The sequence below is a fragment of the Pygoscelis adeliae genome, unplaced genomic scaffold, assembly GCF_000699105.1.
Source record: "Pygoscelis adeliae isolate BGI_AS28 unplaced genomic scaffold, ASM69910v1 Scaffold104, whole genome shotgun sequence".
Taxonomy (NCBI): Eukaryota; Metazoa; Chordata; class Aves; order Sphenisciformes; family Spheniscidae; genus Pygoscelis; species Pygoscelis adeliae.
In genome coordinates this window covers 246730-269780 of record NW_008824655.1, presented here as the reverse complement: position 1 = coordinate 269780, position 23051 = coordinate 246730, and the positions used below count along the sequence as shown (strand labels likewise).

The 23051-nt window shown below is 39.1% G+C and overlaps 1 protein-coding gene across 1 annotated transcript in view; it reads right to left on the bottom strand.

Annotated features, from left to right (window-relative positions):
- Positions 1-10896: 10896 nt before the first annotated feature.
- The window catches only part of CEP97 (centrosomal protein 97kDa), a 13729-nt gene continuing 1574 nt past the window's right edge, over positions 10897-23051 (bottom strand). Inside the window, exons 2-11 of the mRNA XM_009322571.1 lie at positions 22518-22660; positions 21013-21171; positions 20526-20627; positions 19830-19943; positions 18135-18301; positions 16704-16868; positions 14778-14911; positions 13486-14242; positions 12356-12431; positions 10897-11613 (exon numbers count right to left, since the gene is read on the bottom strand). Of these exons, the coding sequence (XP_009320846.1) occupies positions 10897-11613; positions 12356-12431; positions 13486-14242; positions 14778-14911; positions 16704-16868; positions 18135-18301; positions 19830-19943; positions 20526-20627; positions 21013-21171; positions 22518-22660 (2534 nt within the window). The remainder of the gene's footprint in view (positions 11614-12355; positions 12432-13485; positions 14243-14777; positions 14912-16703; positions 16869-18134; positions 18302-19829; positions 19944-20525; positions 20628-21012; positions 21172-22517; positions 22661-23051) is intronic.

Below are 23051 nucleotides of genomic sequence, written 5' to 3'. Positions count from 1 at the left end.
GCCCGCTAACGGTGCCCCCCCCGGCGGGATTTTGCAGCGGTGACTACGCTCGACCGCATTGACATAGCGGCCCTGTGGGGAAGAAAAATCATAAAACCGCGCGCACTTATTTCTGGGCACCCTTTTTGCTGAGAAGGGCACCCTAACGATGAGGGGGGCGGGGGGGAAGTCCCTGTAATTTCTGAGTCGCAGTAGATGAAGCCAAAGAAACCAGGATGTGGGGAGGCTGCCGCGGAGCTCAGGTTTATGGCCCCGGGTGGTATTACCGGGTTCCTGCCCGAGGCGGGCCCAGCTGCACCCCCCTGGCCAGAGCGCGGCTCATAGTTCAAACATTGCTGAGCCTGGGTCTGAAGGTGAATAGGGGAGGGAGCTGGAGAAGCAGTGTCTTGAACAGCAAGAAGATGATGAAGAGGGGAGAGGCTGGCCCATGGGCCAGCTGCAGGGGTTGAGCCAGGGAGACAGGAACAGGGCAGCAGAATTGGGCAAAACCAGCTGTGTTAAAGGCCTGAGGAGATGCACACAGTCAGAGTCGAGTTTAGCACCCTGCGCCAGAGCTGCGTGGCGCTTTCAGTCTGGTCACAGGACATTTGCAATTGGATTTGCCATCACTTGTAAACACTGCATAAGTTTGGGAATACCTCTTTCCAAAACATTCACCTGCTAGCAGGTGTCTGCATGAGTATAGGTTAAAGGCTCCATCTTATTTTTTACTAAGGAATACTTGGCTTGCTTAGAACCAGGCACACACAGAGACAGAGCAGCTGAAGTATTCCTGTGAACATAATACTTTAGCCATTATAAATATTAAATGCCTCCTCTTGTCTCCTGCCCCTACCCCCATCAGCCACAGCTGTTTCAAATGAGTTAGAACTGAGATCACTTCTACTTTTCTCCTCCTTTCCCCCCATTACAATGGTGATTACCTGGCAGAGATGGAAAGCAAAAGTCTCAACAGGCACCAGCTTTTATTAGTACTATACCCTGTTAGTCAAGAATTGAAAGCCAGCTGGCTGTATAAGCAGAACACTAAAAATACAGTATCTTGAAAGATACTTGGTATTGATTTTTTTTTTTCCTTTCAATATATTAAGTCTATCAGTTTTATAGCAGTCTCATTTCTCTTCACCTTTCCTTCATAAGCCATGTGGCGCATCAAATTCTCCTACAGACTCTTCAGTTCAAAGTGAGACACAAGGCAAAACTATCTAATTAGTGTGCTAAATGCCAGGCATAAGCCCATCTCTGTAATATAACTGGACTGATGTTGGGGCTGAGGGCATGGAAGATGGCAACAACGACAAAACCACAGGAAATCAGTACGGCTGTGCTATTCTCCACCACATTTTACACTTCATCATCCCTCAATGATGGGAAGGGATCCCCACTACTTTTCTCCATAAATTCTTCAGTTATTATTGTAGTTAATCTTGATGAAAACCTAATAACGAATCAAGTGTGCTTTTCCATGGTAAGCCTTTGTGCATAAAGAGGGCATAAACTAATCACTGAACATCTGCCCCCACACTCTGTAGAAGGGACCTTGTGAAAGGCTGTTTGGTTTTAAGTTATTTGAATGTCAATGGCTTTGGTGAGGTCTGTTCCGCATGCAACATGTAGATGTCATTAGCCCCAAAAAACTACAGCTTCAGCAGCTGTCACTCACATCCCTCCTGGTTTATCACACCAGAAGCACTTGGCAATTATTTTGAGATGAGTACAGAAAGATAGATAATGAAAAAGAATCAATATTTCCTTATTTCTTTTTCCAGAATTACACGCAGTAAGGTGAAGTTATGCTGGGCCCTTGGCTCCACTGCCCTTCTATCCCTTATCTGCAAATAATCATCAACAATACACAGTATATTAGATAATGCATCTGGGATTACTAAAGCGATTCTTAATTTAACGAACACTGCATTGGACAGAGTCTGCAAAGAGGACAAGCCACCCTGTTCCCTTTCTTCGACCGGTCCCCTTTTGCCCCATTACCCCTGTATCGCTTCTCTAACCATTTTCCACTTACATAACCATCTGCTGTTGTCCCCCCGCAGTTCCTAGAACAGCGAGTTTCACTTCAACCTTGCACGCAAGTTCAGCATGTCCCCTGGTTTCAGGCATAGCAACAACTAAGGTATATTTGACTTGGTTGGAAAGAGTCTTTTGCTGATCTGGTGCTGCCCAGACCCTTTTCACATCATCTAACACCTGTAAAGGGATAGAGCTTTTGCCAAAAGAATCCTCTTCCAGCTTCCTCAAGTCCTTTCCCAAAAGGTTACAGAGAAGCTTACCTACAGGCAAGCAGCCTTTCCACTTCCCTTCAGAGCCAGCAGATCTGCTGCAGATCCTCCCTCAGACAGCTGTGGTGCATTCCCCACTCCAGGGACAGGCAGGAGCACAGCTTCCCATTCACCCCAGGTGGTTTTGCTCCCCTTTGGGACTAACACAAGCTCTTCCAGGGCTCCCTTTCCCTTTCTTCACCAGACAAAGGGTGTGGCCGCAGCCACCTCAGCCAAAGGCCACCCGGAGCATATCCGGCGAGTTTAACATTGACACTGCTACACCAGAGAAGGGAAAGCATCAGGCAACTATGAATATGAAAATGCAGGGGAGAAGGGTAGCTTACCTGTCCTGCTAGCAAAAGAATAGCTACTTCACGTGCTTAAGACTCTCAGTATCTGTGAGTAAAGTCAGAGACTCAAAGACCAAAAGGACAGCCAATCTGCTGTAGAAAAAGTATCAAAATTGGGAACGAGCAAGCCACAATGAGGAGAGGACAAGTGAATGAACTCCACTCCGGGGAGCTCAGCACTACAAGACAGCTGTGGCGCGGACCTTGAAAATACAGGCTCCAAGAGCCCATGCGTTTGCCTTTAACTTCAAGCTGAAGGTGCTGTAGGTGCTAGTGATGGAAGGAAGAAAAGAGAGTTCAGGCTGTAGAGTTTCTCAGTGTCTCCTGTTTCTCCTCAGGTCCCACAGCCTCTACACACATAAGCAGCAGTAGTAACTTCCTCAACTCATTGTCCATGCACTTCCCACACCAGAAAACGTGCTGCAAGTTCTCAAGGGACTGGAAAACTTCAGCTGGTCTAACAAAAACAGACAGGAAGAGACATCACAAAGGCTGCTGCTTGAATGCACTTCAGTACAATACTAACAAAACAGCCCTGGCTGCTAGACTGGTGTTCCTCACAACTCTACACTGTTGGAGAATTGTTTCAGCTTTTGTAATGGTTTATTGCTTTCAGCCCAACACATGAACAATTTCAACACAGTGTGCACGGATTTGACGTTTTCCAGGGCATCCTTCGTGATCAAAGGCTTCCCAGTTTTCACAGACAAATTGAAGAGTCTTGGAAGTCAAAGACTGTGACTGGTTTCATTTGAGCATCCTGTACATAGTTTTCTGCTATTTCTTACCTTGTTCAGTGCTGTCTTGCGCATATCAGAAAGAGCAGGCAAACAAGATCTTGGCAAGGAAAAAGGGGATAGACTTGAGCAATCCCAAAGCCCTCACATTCACAGATTCTGCCAGAAACGACTTGGGCTGTACCTGAAAAGGTCCTAGCAATCCTCAAGAAGTCCCCACTGGGACAACAGGCATAATTGCCCCAGGTGGCATGTTGACTCCCTTGGTCTTGATGCTCCTAGACCAAGGAACATGCTGTATTACTTGCAGGACTTGAGGCAGCCACGTGCACCTTTCCAGACCCACAAGAAGTTACGATGGAGTGTCACAAGGGACATGTCTGAAAATATCCTTATGCATAGGCAAAACCCATGCCAAGCTATAGACGAAAAATGAGAATGAGCTCCAGTAGTGACATGGATAAAGCTGAGGAAGCCCATGTATTAAGATCTGCCAAGATCTCTATGTGCTGTCCCGTGTAGGCCAGAGTACCTATACTTCTGTATTCCTTCTACCTATACCCCAAATTGATGCATTGTATCACCATAGATCCTTCAGAAATGCAGTATTATGGCTTGAAATCAGTGATGTACTGATGCAAGCTATACTTGGACATAGTGGTTTCTGCTTTTGCAACTGTATCAATACAGTAGAGAAAAATTAGTTTTCACACCATAACACTTGAGTGAAGGGGAAAAACACCTCACCTACCACCTGACCATAATGTTATATAGAATTAACAGGAGTTTTTCAAACACCACCACACACAGAAGGAACTCAGCTCCTAGCATATGTAAGGATTTCAGCCCATAAAATTCAAAGTAACTATTTTCATTTGAACAAAATTCAGTCTGTCCACTAGATATATTTATCCCTTTTTTTTCCAACTCTAGCCAAAGATAGCCAAAGTCTATCCCCTTTTTCCTTGCCAAGATCTTGTTTGCCTGCTCTTTCTGATATGCGCAAGACAACACTGAACAAGGTAAGAAATAGCAGAAAACTATGTACAGGATGCTCAAATGAAACCAGTCACAGATGTCTGATCTTATCACAAATATGAATCAAAAACAGGGACAAGAGTGACCTTCAACCTGAGCTGCTGAAGTGTTATGGCTACTATCCCTACAATACACAGCATTTAAACTTAATAGTACAGCTTTAAGGTCTTAACTCTACTGCAAGAGAAAACAGCACGGCTTTTCTCTTTTAAGACTTGAAGTGAAGTCACTTTAGCTATGCCTATTTCTGTCTTTCAAATATCTTCATAGAAGAGCAAGAAGAGCCTCACTTAAAAACCTCAGCTAATTTCTTCAGTGCAATGAAGTGGAAACACATAGCAAAGAGTTAAAAAATGCCCACTAACCTCCATGTGTGAAATGAGAGTTAAGCAAAACAGTTATTTTTGGTGGGGTTTGTTTGTTTTTAAACCTCTGGGATGACTGTCCTGCAGTAAAACATGACTGTCTCATGTGTCTGCGCTCCTGGACTGTTTGTCTGTTAAAGCCTGAAAGATATTTAATTAGTTTTCATTTATTTAAGCACACAGCAGGTATCTGACCAAACCAAAATAGTAGGAGAGGGAACAACATGCTTTGCAATTGCATTTCTCTCGATAAGCCCATAGCCTTAATTCTCTTTCCAGAAAGCTCTGTAGAGAATACTGCCACATCTTTTATCTTAAACACAGTAGAGAATTAAGAACATGAGAGAGTGGACCAGTGATAGAAACAGAGGACTGCAAGTCATGAATACCAATTTCAGTGGCATCTACTAATCAATTGGTGTATAAGTTTTGAGTACCCTGCCATGCTCTTACTATCTCCAACACTGAAGCAGTGGGCCATTAGATGCCTCAGCTGTACCTAGTCATGAATGCTAAATGCTTACCTTGTCATCACCATTTTGTATTTCTAAACTTTATCTCCAAAAGAGCCCTCCAATGGTAAGAAAATGATTATTAGCTGCAAGAGTCAGGATCAAGTACAAATTAACATTTTCAATAAATGTACAAATCATTTATTTAAAATTCAAAACTCAGAGGTACAAACAAAATATTTAAGAAACAATAAATCCAGAAATGTAAACACTTATAGAAAATATACGAACTGTACCAATTTAACCACCCACCATTCTTCACAGAAAATAGTGAGAAGCAGAAAGACAAATCAATGCCTAATCATTATTTTTCAGATTCTAGTTTAGAGGTAGAATACTACTGTGAAAGACTCAACAAAATTTAGTTCAGTAGAATTATGCTACAAGTGAATTTGGCCCATATACTTATAAATGTAATGAAGCCAGAAAAGAAGTTTCTTATTGAGAGCTCTTATACAACAAAATTTGGCGTGGCACTTTCCAAGAGACAAAGCACCTTTCCTGATAAATACTGTTTTATGCTTTTGCAAGTAAGGATCCTGTGCTTTTTCCATTACTGACATAAAGAAAGCATTTAAAAATAGACAGTCCCAACTTTTTGGCAGGCATATAGAAAGCAAGTGTTTTTCAGTAACTTGTCCTAGAAAGCCAAACTCGGAAGAAAACCTGTAACTATCAAAGACGACTTTTTGAAAGACTTCATGAATACTTGATGCTTGCTTATTTGGGTGGCACAGTCCTCAAGGAAAAAAAAAAGTTAATACAACAGGAAAAAAGTCTCTTTTCCACTAGCTAAAAGCAGAGGAACTAACTGGTTTTCACATTTTATTGTCCTTCCGTCAGTCTCCACTAAATGCTACAATTCTATCCTCTCAGGGAAAAGTATCTGAGCAAGACACACTGTAACTTCAAGTCCAGTAAAAAGTACCCAGGTAGTCTCAAAGGAATGTATCTTCCATTTTTGTTCATCAAACAACCTGCTACAAGTAGAAATTAAGATTGGAGTTCTTCAGACAATATATACAAATTCATAAAAACCAGGAACAATTTGCAAGCTCAATGACACACAACATTATTCAGAAAAAAACAAAATTTGTTTTTTATATACAGACAGACTGGCTGCTAAGTGCTTTATTTAAATTGCTGCATGCAAATAGAGTCTATGGTGCTTTAAGGAACTCAGCTATAAACAGTTAGGCTTCTGCAATTCAGTTTAACAAGGACCTTCTAAAGTATTTGCTGAAAGATATTTGTGTTTTAGAAACAACAAAATAAAATTTGCAGTCTTAATGCCTTCTTGCTTTGTGGTATAAGAACACTTCTAGAGATGTAAATATGATAAAATCCCAGGTTAGACAGCCAGTTCACAAGGACTCAACTTAAGCATGACCCTGCTTCTTTTAAGGAAATGAAAGCAGAGAGTTAGGCCAACGTTCAGTACCTTTTAAAAATTCCATCCTTGCCACACATACTTTGCTTACAAAATAGCACCACACAGGAATAGTCACCACAAAAAAAGCAACAACAAAAAACACATTAGTCACTGCATTCATTCAGCAGCTAAATCTCCCATTCATTTAAATGACAGTTTTAGGTACTAAAAAGAGAGTTGTGACCATTAAGCTCAGTCCATGGAAAAAGGCAGAAACAGAAGTTTACTTACTGCCATTAATGAGGCATTGCCTTGTGTTTTTCTTTTGTAAAGAAGTTAACTAACAGAGAAGAATCAATACAATCCAAATACCTTAATAAACCTTGAAATATAAAATGTGAACAGGCCTGCTTTCTTGATATTCTTCTACCTTCCCAAACACCGTCTGGAACAGTTTCTATCAATTACTACATACAGTCGAAAAAATGCATTCTTGATTACATGAAAGATTGAAATTTGTAAGCTATAAAAATAATTGGGAGAAAACTGAAATAGCAATCATAAAAGAGTTGGTGTTACCATCATAAAAGAGTTGGTGTTACCATCCCAGATTAAACCTGAAAACACAGATAAATGCATTTCCACCTTCCCCCTTGTCCCTACCTTCAGCAAAGCAGGCAAAAGAGTAATTTCTGCCATAGACTAGCCGAAAGAGGTTTGCATTTGCCAAACACCTCATTTGGGGCAAAACTACTTGTGTGGCAGGCACAGTTTAAATCGTTAGTCTGAGCTATATCTAGCTGATTTTTCTGAAGCAAAATTAAAGAAGCGCTTGAACTGTACTCACGGCAGAGCTGACAACATTGCCTGACAGATAACCATTAGTAATCTCTTCCATCAGGACTGGAGGATCAGCCCAGGAGAGAGTACAACAGACAAGCTTTCCTTCTACAAAGTGCATTCTTCTGTTGAATATGAAGCCTAGCAAAAGGAAAATGCTGAAAGACATACAATATTAATACAGGAAAATTTCAGACATGGATTTTCATATATTAGGCCTTTGATTCCTTTATGAAGTTTCCATCATCTCCAAAGGGAGCTGTGCATCCTTATCCAGGTAAAAGAATATTACATACCTAGATTAAGAAAACTTACACAGACAAAGAAGAGTAGATGTTAAGCCATATGCTAAACTAAGATATTTCTAGATCATGATTCTTTGAGGTCAAAATGGACTGAAAGAAGCCATTTTTAAGTATACATCCAGTTTGATTCCTTATTTCTCCACTCTATCCCCCATTATGTCTTTCCCTGCATGTATTTTAATGGTCAGGATGAAAGCATGTTGTGTATATACAAACTAATTACATTTAACCCTGTAAAAACTAATCCAAAACTTCATCATTCTTTGTGATTTCTGTATATTTAGGCAATTCATCTTCTACACATGCAAGATACTTTTTAGAACATCGGAAAAAAAAAAAATCTTTCATATTTCATAGCTTCCCCAAAAGAGTAAGATAAAGCTGATTATATGTTGGTACACACTTTGCTGTACCTTCATAAAATCAGTTTTGGATATACAGGTTACAAGTTAAAAAAGCCAACAGTTGATCTAGGCGTTAGTTAAAATAAGTCATCTTGTGTTTGTGTTTGCAAGCCCTAGTAACAGAGGAAATGTCAAGAAACGTCTAGGGCTTCTATGAAAAATTAAGTTTCACCAAGTTTTCCCCCTTTGACACTTCCAAAATTAAAGTTGTTTCTCCTCTTTCTAACTCTGCAGCACAAGTGACCAATAATGCAAAATAGCAAAATATATATGGTCCCTCAAGTGTCTTCAGTAAATGAAACATTTTTAATCAGGACAGTAGTCTAACTTCTCCCAAGCCTTGCATATGCTAATACAGCACTTTGCCACAAAAGAGAACTTACTGTTTTATTACACCTAACCACTGCCTCCAGAGTATAAGGTCCAACAACTGTTTCACAGACAGAAATAATTTCTCTCTCAAAACCCAAAGAAAGTCTCTTTAAAGTTTTACACGATTTTTTTTTTTTTTTCTGTAATAACAGATTGACAGTCAAAGAGCCAAATCCTATGAACCGTGGAGATCTCCAAGCATGGCAAATTTAAATGCAAGTTGAGAACCTTCAGAGGACAAGGGTGTGATCACGTAGCCTACACAATTCTTTGCACAGTTGATTAGGTGTTTTGATACATTAATGCACCTGTACCACTTTCAATACCCAAGCACGCTCATGCTCTAAGATCTAATTATGAATATGGTTATGCTACAAACATGCTGTAACTAGACTGAATTAGGTAGCACATTAATAATTCACCATCTCAGTTGTTTGTTCTGGTTTGGTTGGTTTTTTGTGGTTTTCTTTGTTTTTTTTTTTTTTAAATGCTCTCATGTATGCAAGGCACAGTCAAATGTCAGTTTGACTACGGTGACAGCTGTTTTGAGAAGTTAGTGCCCTAGAACTTATTTTTTGGGGGGTGGGGAAAAAGAGATGATGCTACTCTATACACAGAGGCAAGCTTTATTCTTCCAAGGTGAGCTTCACCGCTGGGCAGGTGGCTAGTACAAGTCCAATACACAACATTTATGTTCTAAATAAAGGCTATTTTGAGGCCTCAAGCAGATACTGGCCTCATGCCAAACTCCTGAGTAGTGGTAAATTTCAGCTCAGAACCTAAAGTAGACAAGCAACCAAAGCTTTTACAAAAATTATTTTACATGGTAACATGGTCATAAGAGTCACTTTAAAACAGCACTAGTTGATTTTAATGACACCATAGCACCAGAAGTTAGCCTGTGGATTCAGAGAATTATAATATGCCTGTGTCTTTATATCCGAGAAGTTAATATTAGCAGACTATTGAAACACTGGCCTTCCAGTGCACATTGCAAAAATGTAGTATTAGCAAACTCAACTGACCCCTAGAAGTCACAACATCAACTTTTATTTTACTAGTCACATGGCAAAACAGATTTCCCTTGCCACTTTTGTGGTATACTAAGATACCTGATCTTTTTCCATTAAAAAAAACAACATAGCAATGGCTAGGCAAAATACAAACCCTACTGCTTGCCCAGTGTTTAAGTGGAAAGCATAGCCTAGGTAACTCAGCACAGTTGCCAACAGGGAAGAAATACAGCTTTTTATCCACATCTAATTAGAATGTCAAATACTGGACATAAAGAGGAAAAAAACAAACAAAAAACTCAACAGAGATGTCAAGAGATAGTTTTAAGTCATGACATTTGCTTTTAATATTTATACCTGTAGATAGAAGTAGTTGTGATCCATCAAAGACACTAATGTCTTGAAAGCCATGCAGATCCACATCCCAAAATGACATCAGCGTCCTTGTGAAGGCAAAACATATGTCACCAAGTCTGCGGCTGTCACCCGGCAGTGCAGTCTTGGAAACTATGTTCCCAAATCACATGCCCTTTTGGAGTTCTTATTTAGTAAAGGCTGCTACTGGTTCCACTTGGAGTCTTACCTGAGAAAGCAGGGAAATTCAACCCCAGAGCAAACAAAAGTCAAAGTTTGTCTGAAGCTCCCTAAGGTCTGACTTCTGTAAGTCCTTGTTTCAATGCATATGTAAATGACCTAATTCCTAGCCAGCAGCTTCATGTAAATGACAAAAGTCACTGACTTGGACACTGGTTTCATGGAATGCATCTTTGAAACACTGACCAAACTGCTCTTGCTAAAGTAAAAAGAAGTCAGAAAGGCAACTGCTTTCATCTTTCTCATCAGGCTGTATCTATACACGCACACGCTGCCTATATTGACTCCGTTTCCTCCCATACTGTTTCCTTCTCTTTTGCAAAGTAAGAACTCAATCCTGCTTTTTAGAAAAAAATTCAAACACTTAACACATTCACCGAAGTGAATTTACAGCAAACACCACCCCCAACACCCCCAATCTTCAGAATTAATTTAATGGAAGCCAGTTATTAGGATATCAGTTTTCTGTTTGAAAATAAAGTGCATAGTGACTGTCACTGAGAACTTTGCTGATTTCAGGTTAGCATAGTCAGTGTCAGTCCTCAGCAACATCAATAAAATACTAATTAAAACATAAATTGGTAACATGAGTCAAAATCCGAAACAGCACACATGAAAAATAAGTATTGTATAAACAGGAAAAAGAAAGAGAACAGAAAGTGAAACGGAATCCCTAGTCCTTTGTGGAACTATATATAGGCTCCTGTGGAGCCTACTATACAGCTATCCCAACATGCAGCATCTGAAATGAAGAATCACAGTCTGTTTGCTTCCCTTCTACTATTCCTGAATTCAGTTTGCAGCCTTCTGGTGTCTGACTGATTTCACCTCGGGCAGGGGAAGATGTATCTTGAGGGAGATCTACAGAGACACTGTCAGACGAAGAATCTTGGCTTTCTGCTGAAGCAGTGATTTGTGGCCAGCTACCCCCTGTTTCATCATTGCAGTTTGTCCCTTCATCAGCCTCTTCCAGCTGCTGAACAGATTTCAAATACTGTTCTATTAGTTTGTTGTCCTGCTCAGTACTAGAGCTGTCTTTACTTTGCCCACATTCCCCATGGTCATCCTCTATATCTGATGAATACGCTGAAACAGAATTGCCACACTGTTTGACAGTCTCCACTGAAAGAGAGCTCTCTGTTCCTTCCGTTAAACTTTTTTCAGAGCTACATAAGTCACCGGCATGAGTCTGATCAGCCATGGAAGAATGAAAACCAGAATCTGGGAACTGCAACAAAGACTTTTCCTGAAGAACATCACTAGCTGGAACTAACCAAGCAGAACTAACATCTGGTGGGGTTTCTTGCTCAAGTGTGGATGATCGAATAGGTGGTTCGGATGGACAGAAAGTACTGGCTGAAGGGATCACAGGTTGCCAAGAAGCACCTAAATTTTGTGTCACTGAAAGCTGCCATTGTTGAAGGGATTTAACCTGTAAAGTATAGAGAGAATTTCATTATAAAATGTAATTAAGAAAGTACTTTGATTTCTAGAGTATTTCTTGCAATCAGCAACATAGCTCTAATATAAAATTTAAGACCAAGTGAACTAACAAAAGGTTCGCTATACCTTTAGGGAAAATATGTTCTTCCCACTGTTAAATAATGGCTTTTAAAACTAGATGCGCAACACTGACAGGGCACACAAGCCTCCCAGTTCAAGTACCTGAAGAAAGAGGAATCTGCTCTTAAAAACAGAAAGGATGGTGAACCTTTATGAAATGACCCATGCTTAAGAAAGCAGTCAGTCTTATTGTTGGAAGAATAGCTTATTAGAACATGTATTAATAACTTTTCTACTTTAGAAATTAATTGCTCACAAGCAACATAGCTTGAACACCAGTTCATTTGCCCTGGGCGCCTAGCAGTCACATCATCCTTCACGCTCCTGCTACGTTTATTTAGCTTCCCTTGCATTTTGTCCTCCTTCTCACACCAGGCTATAATTTAGCCTTTTGTAACAAAGCCAGTGTTATTGCGCTAATACTTCTGAGTGTTATTTTATCCCAGAATACCAGTATAGCAAACAACATGGCAATTAGATTCTAATAAGCCACCCAAGTCATCACTGGAAAAAATGAACCATATTGACTATCTCTTCCAGATCTACAGTATGAAAGAATGCCTTTCAAATTCATACGTAAGCAGAAAAATAAAAGGACTAAAACTATTTACCTGGTTCCAAAGAAATCTGACAGCTTCCTCCTGTACAAGCCTCTGAATCTTATCTTCCTCTCTTTCTTTTCTTAGTCTGCAAGAACACACATCCAAATTTATGCAGTGTAAATAAGCAACATTTGGGTAACAAGATCAACAAGAATACATAAAAATGCCTACTTATATAACGGCGCTCTTGAAAGATATAACAGAGCCTAACATTAAGACATTACTGCAGTCTGGCTTGCCATCAATATCCAGCTGCTGACTTCAAATATCTTTTTCAGAGTTACATTAAGATTCTGCTTCCTTTTGCTGCAGCACATTTATTGACTTGCTAATACTTTAAGTGCCTTTTTGTAAACTGAACCCAAGCTCTTCATTTAAGTAGACGCGCTTCTTTCCCCTGCACCCCCCCCCAAAATAGCGCTTCTTCATTTCAAATTATGCTCTCCCCAGCTGATATCACTTGGATGTAGGCATGATGTGTAAGCATCGGGAGTTTCTACAGATTCACTGCAGACTCAACTTGATTCACAGAATGGGATAGTAAAGGAAAAAAGCCTGTCAGATTGCCAGTTCCCAGGCTGATCCTGAAAGATATTAACAAAATCCACAATTTATATCTTACAAATTGAGAAACTTTGATAATGCTCTCCTCCAAACATGGATTGATAGGATCAAAAAAAACAGGACCAAGCACAGAATTACATTTTAAATTTGTATCACGCAAGGCAGAGAGAGAATTCTTCTTTTCACCAGTAACGGAGGAATGACTCAATATGGACACTTCATTTACAGACTCTGTAATTGCTAGGAGGCAAGTAAAATTAAAAAAAAAGCACACTTGGCAATTTCTATTTTGGTTATGCTGTGAAACATGCCAGTCCTGCTAACAGCGGAATAGAAAAATTTATTCTAACCCAACCCACTCATAGAAGGCACTTTGAGAGTATGAAGAGCTATGTGCTTAACTGTGCTTATCTTACAGGAAGTGATCCTCTACTGTAATCACAGTTTTATATTCCCAATTCTAGGTTCTACTGTGAGTAGTTATATCAAGACCCATTTATACCTGTTCTGAAATATCCTGGAACAATGGTTATATTCATTCAGATTTGAAAATACACAGCATGACCTCAACTTACTTTTCTATTTCATCAGTTAAGCAAATGATGTGCTCCTGCATTCTGTTTAGTCGAATTTCATACCGCACTTCCTTGGCTCGGGGATGATAGTTCCTTGTGTAAAATCCTCTCCAGCAGGACTGAAGTTTGGTAGCTGCTTTAGTCATTCTTTGCAGTTCAGCTGTGCCTTGATCGACAACAGCTAATGAATCAGAACTTCCTCCTGCCATCTGGTCAGGACAGAGAGTTGTAGCTCCCGATTCAGCACCTACTGAGGTGCTGGGGTGACTATGCAGAACTTGGTCTTCAGAGGATGCTGAACAGTTGCTAGTATTAGCAGTCAGGCTAGCTGTTACTGGATCAGGAGAAGGCAACAGAATACTCTCTTTGATATTCTCTTGAGTTTCCACACTTCCTACCGCTCTGTTGGAGTGTTCTCTTGTAGCACATGAAGCTTCTTGCTTGTTAGCTGTTTCTCCTCTATTAACATCTCTCACACATTCGATCCCTGTATGGTCATCATCTTCTAGGCCCAAATTGATTCCATGTAGCTTCAGGTCTGAAGCAGGAGACACTGGAGACAAGCCTGAAGCAACTGGCATGAAAGTAGACTCTGAGGATAACAGGCTGCTGTTTAGTTTGTCTTCATCTGTCTGTACATCTTCAAGGTATAGCTCCTTATGAAAACTTCTCTCAAGAAGAAAAGTATTCTTTACTGCATAGGAATGATCATCGTTTGCACTTGGTCCAACCCAAGAATTCTTCTGGATGATGGGTTCTAGATAGGCAGAAAGCCATATTCAAAATTGTCATAGTATTTCAATAACATATCTTCTTTTGATTCACAGGGATTCACAATTTAGTTTAGATAGTTAGAAACCTGTGTGTGTTAGAAGATCTAAAATGCTAGTAATGATAAGCATTATTTCTATATAACAATAAGGACCATAACTACTTGTCATGGTAACTTCTACAAACTTTGCAAATACTGGGTATGGTAAATTGCACAAACTGCCTCCCCCTGGAGAAGTTACACTTTTACCAGATGGAACAGTCAAAGTAATAACTCTTTAGTTTATTGGATTGTGGTTTTCACCTAACAATCTTACTAGCATTTCAAGACAAAAAAAAGCATGGAATGTATTTTTAGAAAACGAAGTATAACTTCATTTGAAAATCTCAAAAAAAAAAAAAATCAATAGAATAAAATAATAACAGGGCCTTGTTCTGAAATTCTCTCCACAAAGTTACCTATGTTAAAAAAAAAAAATTATTTCCACAGGTTAAACCACAGGTGCAGATTAGCTTCTTACCACTTTCAAGAACTATCTGTGGTGGCTGAGCTGGACTGCTGTGTTCGTAAGTAACTGGCAGTGTTTTGTTGGGAGTAGAAGATGTAGGTGGTCCTTCATTTTGGTCTTGATGCATCAGCTGCCTCTGGTGGAGCCTAAGCACAGAGTTCCAACAGATTTTATATTTCTTTTAAGCTTTTTTGGTACAGAAGACATCTAAGAGAAACTATCAACTACTTCAAAGGAAACAAGTGATCAAACCATTCTAAAACAAGAGGCTAGTTATGCAGATCCCTACACCTATAAGACACTAACAGGACTACTCACAAAGTAGGATATTGCACAGACTGCTCCTGTTCCCCTTCCTCCTCCCCCTTTTTCTTTGTTTGTACATGTATTAAAAAAAAAAAATCCAACATGCAATTCTGACTACAGACTGAAAACCATGAAGCATTTCTACACACAAAGAAGGAAGGTATGCAGATATTTTTAAAGCCTCCTGCAGGATACGTTATGCTTGTATGTGTAGAGGAGTTTGAGGAATGGAGGGAGTGTCTTTTACATTTGAAAATGACTGAATCAAGGAAAGGGTATCCCTGTTACTAAAGGGACAAAATCCTAACACAAATCAACAAACATTGCCACAAACATAAAATTATCCTTTACAAACTGAGAACACACACAGCTTGTTTCAGCCCAGCTAAATTCAAAGATCATGAGGTAGAGGTCAGAAAAGTCAATTAGCCTTAAAAATCATATATGTGTGTGCATATATATATACACACACACACACACACACACACAAGGGTGGGGATTTTGCGGGCTTGGTTTTTGGGTGAGGGTTTTTTGTTTTGCTTGTTGGTTTTTTTTTTAATTTTTAGAGAGTTATATTTTGCAAGTCAACTTCCTGAATTTTCCCCAGAAACATCATGTGAATGTCAGAGCACTTAGCTGGAATGTTCAATGTCAATATGCTTCTATTGTACCTTCTCCTCTGAAATGGCCCCAAGATTTCTATAATTTCCTCCTGGAGATCAGTCTACACTGACAAAGTATGCAGTAGCTCCTTCCAGATGCTCCCAAGTTTCCAGCCTTTTGATGAGATGCCGCCCTTCTGCTTACCACAACACTTTTGTTGCCCAACTTTCTACCCACGCTAAGCCACTTATGTAGCCTGCTCCTTTAAGCTGAGTCTTCTGCTCTGACCTTTCTGCAAAAAAAGTTTGTCAATAGGTCCTGGGGAACAGGGATATGTGTATTGTTACATTTTCTGGCTTTTAATCCCAATTAGTTCACCTTTTCATGGGAGGAAAGCGTACCACGGTAACTCTCCTGATCTACTTGCACAGACCTTAGCAAAATGGCTACTGCTGGCAGAACCAGCAGACTCTATAGAGGCCTCTGCTGACAGACCCGAGGTGCCAGATACAGAGATCATCAGGAGCATCACTGGAACAGTGTCCCTCAAAGGACATTAACTTTAAAACCAAGAAAGAACACGCTAACAACAAAAAAAGTGGCTAATACACCAGTGTACCACAATAGTCTTCATTTACAATTAGAACAAAAATTAATCTACACTCCTTTTTGAGTTTTTCCTCACTTTCTCCGTGGCTAAAAAAAAAAATCTCAGTAGGTAGTTTGTTTATTTTAATCCAGTCCTAACACAAATCACCTTCAATGTCCTATGGAGCACAGACTGCAAAATATAGAGAATTTGCCCCTAGATGGCCCAGCAAGTAGGAAAATGCTCGTGCTGCTGCTGCCGCCTTACCTCTCATTCCCCTCTAGAATACATCCTGTACCTCCATTACTCTTCCTATCTCCAGCCCCCACTGCTGCTTTGAAATACTTAAAAGGAAATGTTACTGTATCTAACACATAGTAAGACATACAATTATGTTCTCAATTACATTCACTAGCAATAGAGAAACAAGAAGTTCTCACCTCTGCTTACTCAGTATTTTTTCCAGTTTGGCATCCTCTTCAGTCTGGAGACCATATGTAGATATAAGAGGACAAACAGTAGCCAAGTACTGGACTAACTGAACATGCTGCCCAGGTCGATACGATCTTCCTTTACCTTGACTGTAGAGCCATTCTGCTTTCAAACTGTTGGGAAAAGGGAAAATGGCCACCATTAATGCATGGCGTAAACCCCTTAATTCTCCTTTGATTACTGTTCTTCTAGTTGGTACCTAAGAGCTAATCTACAAATCTAACGAAAACTTGGAACATGAGCAGTGCCCAGAGGAACTGAGATTTTCATTACCAGAATAATGAATAAAGTATTCCCTCACATAAACATGGATGAAACAACACAAAAAAAAGATCTGACAAACACTCTGCAGTCTCTGCTTTATCTATGTGTAGTCTTTGAGCACTGAAAACACATTTGTGTGAATGAATTTATCAGCAAAGCTTTCACAGAAACAGAAAAACCTCACACAAACATGCAGAATAGCCAGACAGCAAGTCTCGCTGAGAGCATTCAGCAATTAAAATCTGTTTCTAATTTAAATGCTCTTCAGTCTGAGAAGATTTAATACAATATGTTCACATATAATAATACCACTAATACAGAAAACTCCATTAGCCATGAAAACAAAATTCTAGAATTCTTACAGTCAGCTTTTTGGTAACCTCCTAATATGCTATGGTGAAACAGAAACAGGAGTGGTTTGCCTTTGACTAAAAAGGCAGCTTTTTATTGTATTAATTGGGAAATATGACAGTAATGTCCTGGAATGTGTTAATATATTGGACTAGAATGTGTTTATACTGGATAATAGTTATACACTTGGACTGTTCTGATGTCAAGAACTTTAAGAAGACATCTCTACTGTCATACAGATATCATAGTGATATAATGACCGCAATGATACAGTAAGAAGTGATGTGAGCAAAGTGATATTTAACTAATTGATACAAAAAAATGCCAAATCTAGAAATGCATACGCAAATCAGACCCTTCATAAAAGAGCACATTTGAGCTTTCCCCAAGATAATAGCTTTAGTATCTGCCGATTGTGTCATTCTGCAAAGTCAAAGAGACCGTAAACTCGGAAGGGATAACAGACCATTGATAAATTGCTACCACAGTTTTTCTCTGTAAAAGTGCTACTGTGAGTTAAGTAACAAAACCAACCTTAATTTCATACTTCTACTTAAATAAACTTGTGATTTCACATAATAGTTCCAGTGTAACAGATGAAAAATTTAGCAAAAGCAATAATGTTAATTGGCCTGTATCTCATTAGCAAGGCAAACAGAATTTCAGATCATTAGTACTTTTCCATTTATTGTCACATAAAAATGCAACTTCAGGTTAGCCAAACTTTACTTCATGATTTCAGAGATTTAATGATATGATGTCACCTTTCCTTCTGAGAAATCACATATCCATCAAGAACTTTAAGGTTCAGACACCAGCTGACAATGTATGGCCTGTAGTCAAAGCCAGGGATAGAAGGTGTGGCCATCACACAAGGATTGTTCATAATTGACAACTGTTCCAATTGACAAAGAGAGGCCAGGAAAGAAACCTTGAGAAAACAAGATATATTCGTTAACTGAAGAGAACCATTAAATGCTTACAGAATGTACCGCATTTCTCTACTTACAGCTAGGTATCTCACACAAAACAACGTAATTACAAATACATTGAAAATCACATTTGCTTTTTGAACATGAACATCTTCAGAGGACCTTCTATCAACTATTGCCATTTTCCCATTAATTCTCCTGTAGGTACTGTAGCCGTTGGAAAGTATTAGCTTCTCTTAAAATCTGGGAATTGGGCTTTATGTATAGAAAGGTATAGTATTTCTATGATTCCGGTTCACTATAACAGGCATTCAGATTTTGACAAAAAAAGGGCAAGCCAAGAAGCTGAGAAACACTGTTTGAAGAAGAGAAATGTATTACCAAAATAAGATTTTTCTTCCAACATGGAAGTCCAACTGACAGTTTTGGCTGCTACTTATATTAAAAAAAAAAACCAAACCAAAAAAACCCTGTCCTGGTTTCGGCAGGGATAGAGTTAATTTCCTTCTTAGTAGCTGGTACAGTGCTTTGTTTTGGATTTAGGATGAGAACAAAGTTGATAACACACTGATGTTTAGTTGTTGCTAAGCAGTGCTTACACTAGTCAAGGACTTTTCAGCTTCCCATGCCCTGCCAGCAAGAAGCTGGGAGGGGGCACAGCCAGGACAGCTGACCCAAACTGGCCAAAAGGATATTCCACACCATATGACGTCATGCTCAGTATATAAAGCTGGGGGAAGAAGAAGGAAGGGGGGGACGTTCGGAGTGGTGGCGTTTGTCTTCCCAAGTAACCGTTACGCGTGATGGAGCCCTGCTTTCCTGGAGATGGCTGAACACCTGCCTGCCCATGGGAAGCAGTGAATGAATTCCCTGTTTTGCTTTGCTTGCGTGCGCGGCTTTTGCTTTACCTATTAAACTGTCTTTATCTCAACCCACAAGTTTTCTCACTTTTACCCTTCCGATTCTCTCCCCCATCCCACCGCGGGGGGGGGAGTGAGCAAGCAGCTGTGTGGTGCTCAGTTGCTGACTGAGGTTAAACCACAACAAACCCAAACAAAACAATAAAGACAAAAATCACGGGCAGAATATTTGTTTCTCTTATATGATGTCTGAGAAATAGATAAAATAAGACATGGGCCCAAAACCCTTGAGTTGCAACAAGTGCAATTCAAACCTCTGTTCTAAACACAGCAGCTGCAGAAACCCTCTGCAGCAGTTAATCAGCTCAGTTTTCAACCTTCAGACAGTCATGAAAAGCTCTCTATGAATTTAGTCCTCAAAGTACACTTTTGACATCCTTGAACAAATATAAAAACAAAAAATAAAAAAAGGTTTTTTTAAGGACAAATTTTAAGAAGTATCACCTAGCTTGTGCAGCTAGTGAAAAGTATAGTTATTACATATACACCATCAAAAGTTACTTCTGTCAACATGGGTCATGTCAAAGTAGGGAGCCCATTTCTTTTTTATCCAACTATCTCCTTTCAGTCTACCTAAAGATAAGATGATATCTCTTCTATATCTTACCTCATTTAAGTCTCTGATTTCATTTTCCGCCAAAGAAAGAACAGTCAGATTCTGAGGTAGGCAAACAGGGGCAGTGCGAAGTGAAGTTATAATATTTCCATGTAGCAACAGTGTCTATAAAATAGAAATATGGTGATGAAATGTATGTTTGATCAAAACCTCCATAATTTTTCTTCAGGCAATACCTGCACAATACACACAAAAGAGCTATAATTAAGGCTTTCTGGTTATCATCAAAATTATTTTTGTTTATTCCAGCAAGGGAAAACTAATTTTTATATTTTAGAGCAAAATCTTCTCATTTTAAAATGCAGAACTGAAGTATAGTCACAGTTACAAAATGTATTTGGAAACTTTTTTTTTCTCTACAGTGTTCATGCCGAAAGAGTTAACACCATGTTTTCTCCCGGTTCATGACATGGGACAAAAGAACTAAGAGCTATGAACAAGATCTCACCATGTTATCTCTATCAAAATCATTAGAGTGGTTATAGAAAAATCACTGCCTCAGTTCCCGCAACTTGAAGACAAGGAAAAGAATTCTTACATGCTTCCCTTTAGAAATTATAGTGATTAATTGAAATGCTTTAAGAGCTAGTGTTTGAATAATAATGAATGCTTTAAAAGGCAGCAATTTTCAAAGCACATTTCTTTATGCAAAGAATGTAACAAAACCAGAGATAAAATAGCATCTACCTTCAGTGACATAAGCTTGGAGAGATCGCCTAATTGAGCTATGTTATTGTCCGACAAATCAAGATGCTGAAGAGATAGACAGGAATTGATTTGTTCAATGGCCTACAAAAATAAAGAAGTCAATTACTCACAGTAACTCTTTTTTTAGTCATTAAATAAAACCAGGTATCAATAATTATAAATTATTTTGAAAGCTAAAAAACACCGGATAAGTAACGCGAAACCCAGTTTCATTTTGAAGATTATAATTCTTTTCCTATTTTGGGGACTGTTTCCCAATTCTCATTACATTTCAAAATCAAACCTTTTATTTTTCTCCTAGACAATTCTTGTCCAAAAGTTGCCCTCTTCTATTTCATAAATGAGTAGACACAACTTCAACATTTGTTCCAACCAAAACCAGAAACATATTCAGATTTCTTCGCAGCATTTTCCAAATTCCTACAACACTAGATTCTGGAAAATATATAAAGACTAAATACTTTACCTTAAGGTTATTTCCTGACAAGTTCAGCCATTCCAGGTGCACCAAATCCTTCAGCCCTTCCACATACCCAATACTATTATGGGGCAAGTTTAGCACCCGGAGTTTAGTCAGTTTTGCTACACCCATCATTCGCACCAAACGATTGTTGGCTACAGAGAGCTGCACATTGACACACAAATAAAAGAAACAGTTTTAACTATTAAATTGCAAGACAGAATAGGCTTTTATTTTTAGTGGTTAAAAATCTAATCCAACAGGAGCTACTTCAATCTATGTATTCCATTTTCAAGCAAATAACACAGACACAAAAAAAGTGCAAGAGCCAGGAAATAAGTTACTGATCAAAGAAAACAGTCTTCACAACTCACTCTGCACACTTAAGAGGAAATCTTTCTCCTAGCAATAGCTAAATAAATGACAATGAATGAGGAATCGTGTCATATGAAAAGAAAACTTTAAAATCAGAAATCATCAAATCATTGTGCAAGTCATTGCACCATTCTGGTGTAAAATCATACTTACTGTCAACATGGCAGAGGACAAAATATATTTCACATGATTCTCAAAGAAGTCCTGTGCTAACGGGACTGTAAATCACAAACTTTTTAAAGGCTAAATCCTGATTAGACATATACATGACATACATTAGACATACATGACCACCAAGCTGGCAGACTGGTGAAGGTTTGTTGTAGCAACAAACCCCTCCTCCCCTATCTCAGTTTAGCTTCTCTCTAGAAGTTATTAGGTGACTTCAAGTCTATCTGGAGGCAATTTCAGTGATAATTAACATGGACTTGTACAGCTTTGCCCGGGAGGGATTAATAGTCCGATTTTTGCAAGCACCATGCACATGCTTAACACTGTTATCACTAATACCCTAATGAGCCTAAACAGACTGTTGTTAGTATTAAAATTAAGGATAAGCACTAGCAACATCAGGGCCTACATGAATTGATATGTTAACAAGACTACATAGATCCCTCCCACTTCACATTTTTTTATTTGCTATTTCTATTTTAACCTAATCCACGTGGCTTTTTTTCTTCTTGTAAATTAAGGCTACTAATCCTCTTCCTTTGTGAAGAGTTATGAAACCCAAATGGGGAAAAGAGTCCTGTATGTATGTCTGCATGTTTACAATCACACAGAGGAAAGATAAAACAAAGTTATTCTTAAAGTTACTAAGCTCAAGTATTCAAAAGCTAACAAGTATCAAAATTTGGGTTATCAGTGACTTTTCTAAGTGTTCTTATGACCCCCTCCCATTAGGATTTATTTAGTTCATCTTTAGTTACCTAGGTAACTAGCAAAACAGCCTCCCCCACTATCAGAGCTACACTGAAAACAAAGCTTTCTATTTTAGTTGGCCATCGTTTATTTTCCTATGAAGACAGTAACTGCTAACTTACTTCAATTACATAATATGGCCTTAAAGCAGAAGTATTTTAATTAGCGCCACAGTACCATTATTTCATAGCAAATTCAAGCCAAGTAACACTAACCTGCATCAGATTCCTGCATTTCTCCAAGTGTTCCAATTTAATTATCTGGTTTTTGTCCAGAATCAGAGTGTGAGTATCAGCATCACAGGGTAAGGTTGGACCCAGTTTTTGCAATCCTTGACCTGACCAGTTGACTACCGAGCCTTTCAAGAAAAGGGAGGAAAAAAAATAAAGCAACCCCCAAAGTCACCACTTTATATACAAGAACACGTACTGAATAAGCAAAGCAAGATAAACAGATTTGTTTTATAATGCATGCAGCTAATTTGCAAATACAAATGAACTTTCTTTTCCATGTAAAACTGTCCTAGTTTCAGCTGGGATAGAGTTAATTTTCCTCTTAGCAGCTGGTACAGGGCTATGTTTTGGATTTAGCATGAGAATGCGATAACACACCGATGTTTTAGTTGTTGCTAAGCAGCGCTTACGCTAGTCAAGGACTTTTCAGCTTCCCATGCCCTGCCAGCAAGAAGCTGGGAGGGGGCACAGCCAGGACAGCTGACCCCAACTGGCCAAAGGGATATTCCATACCAT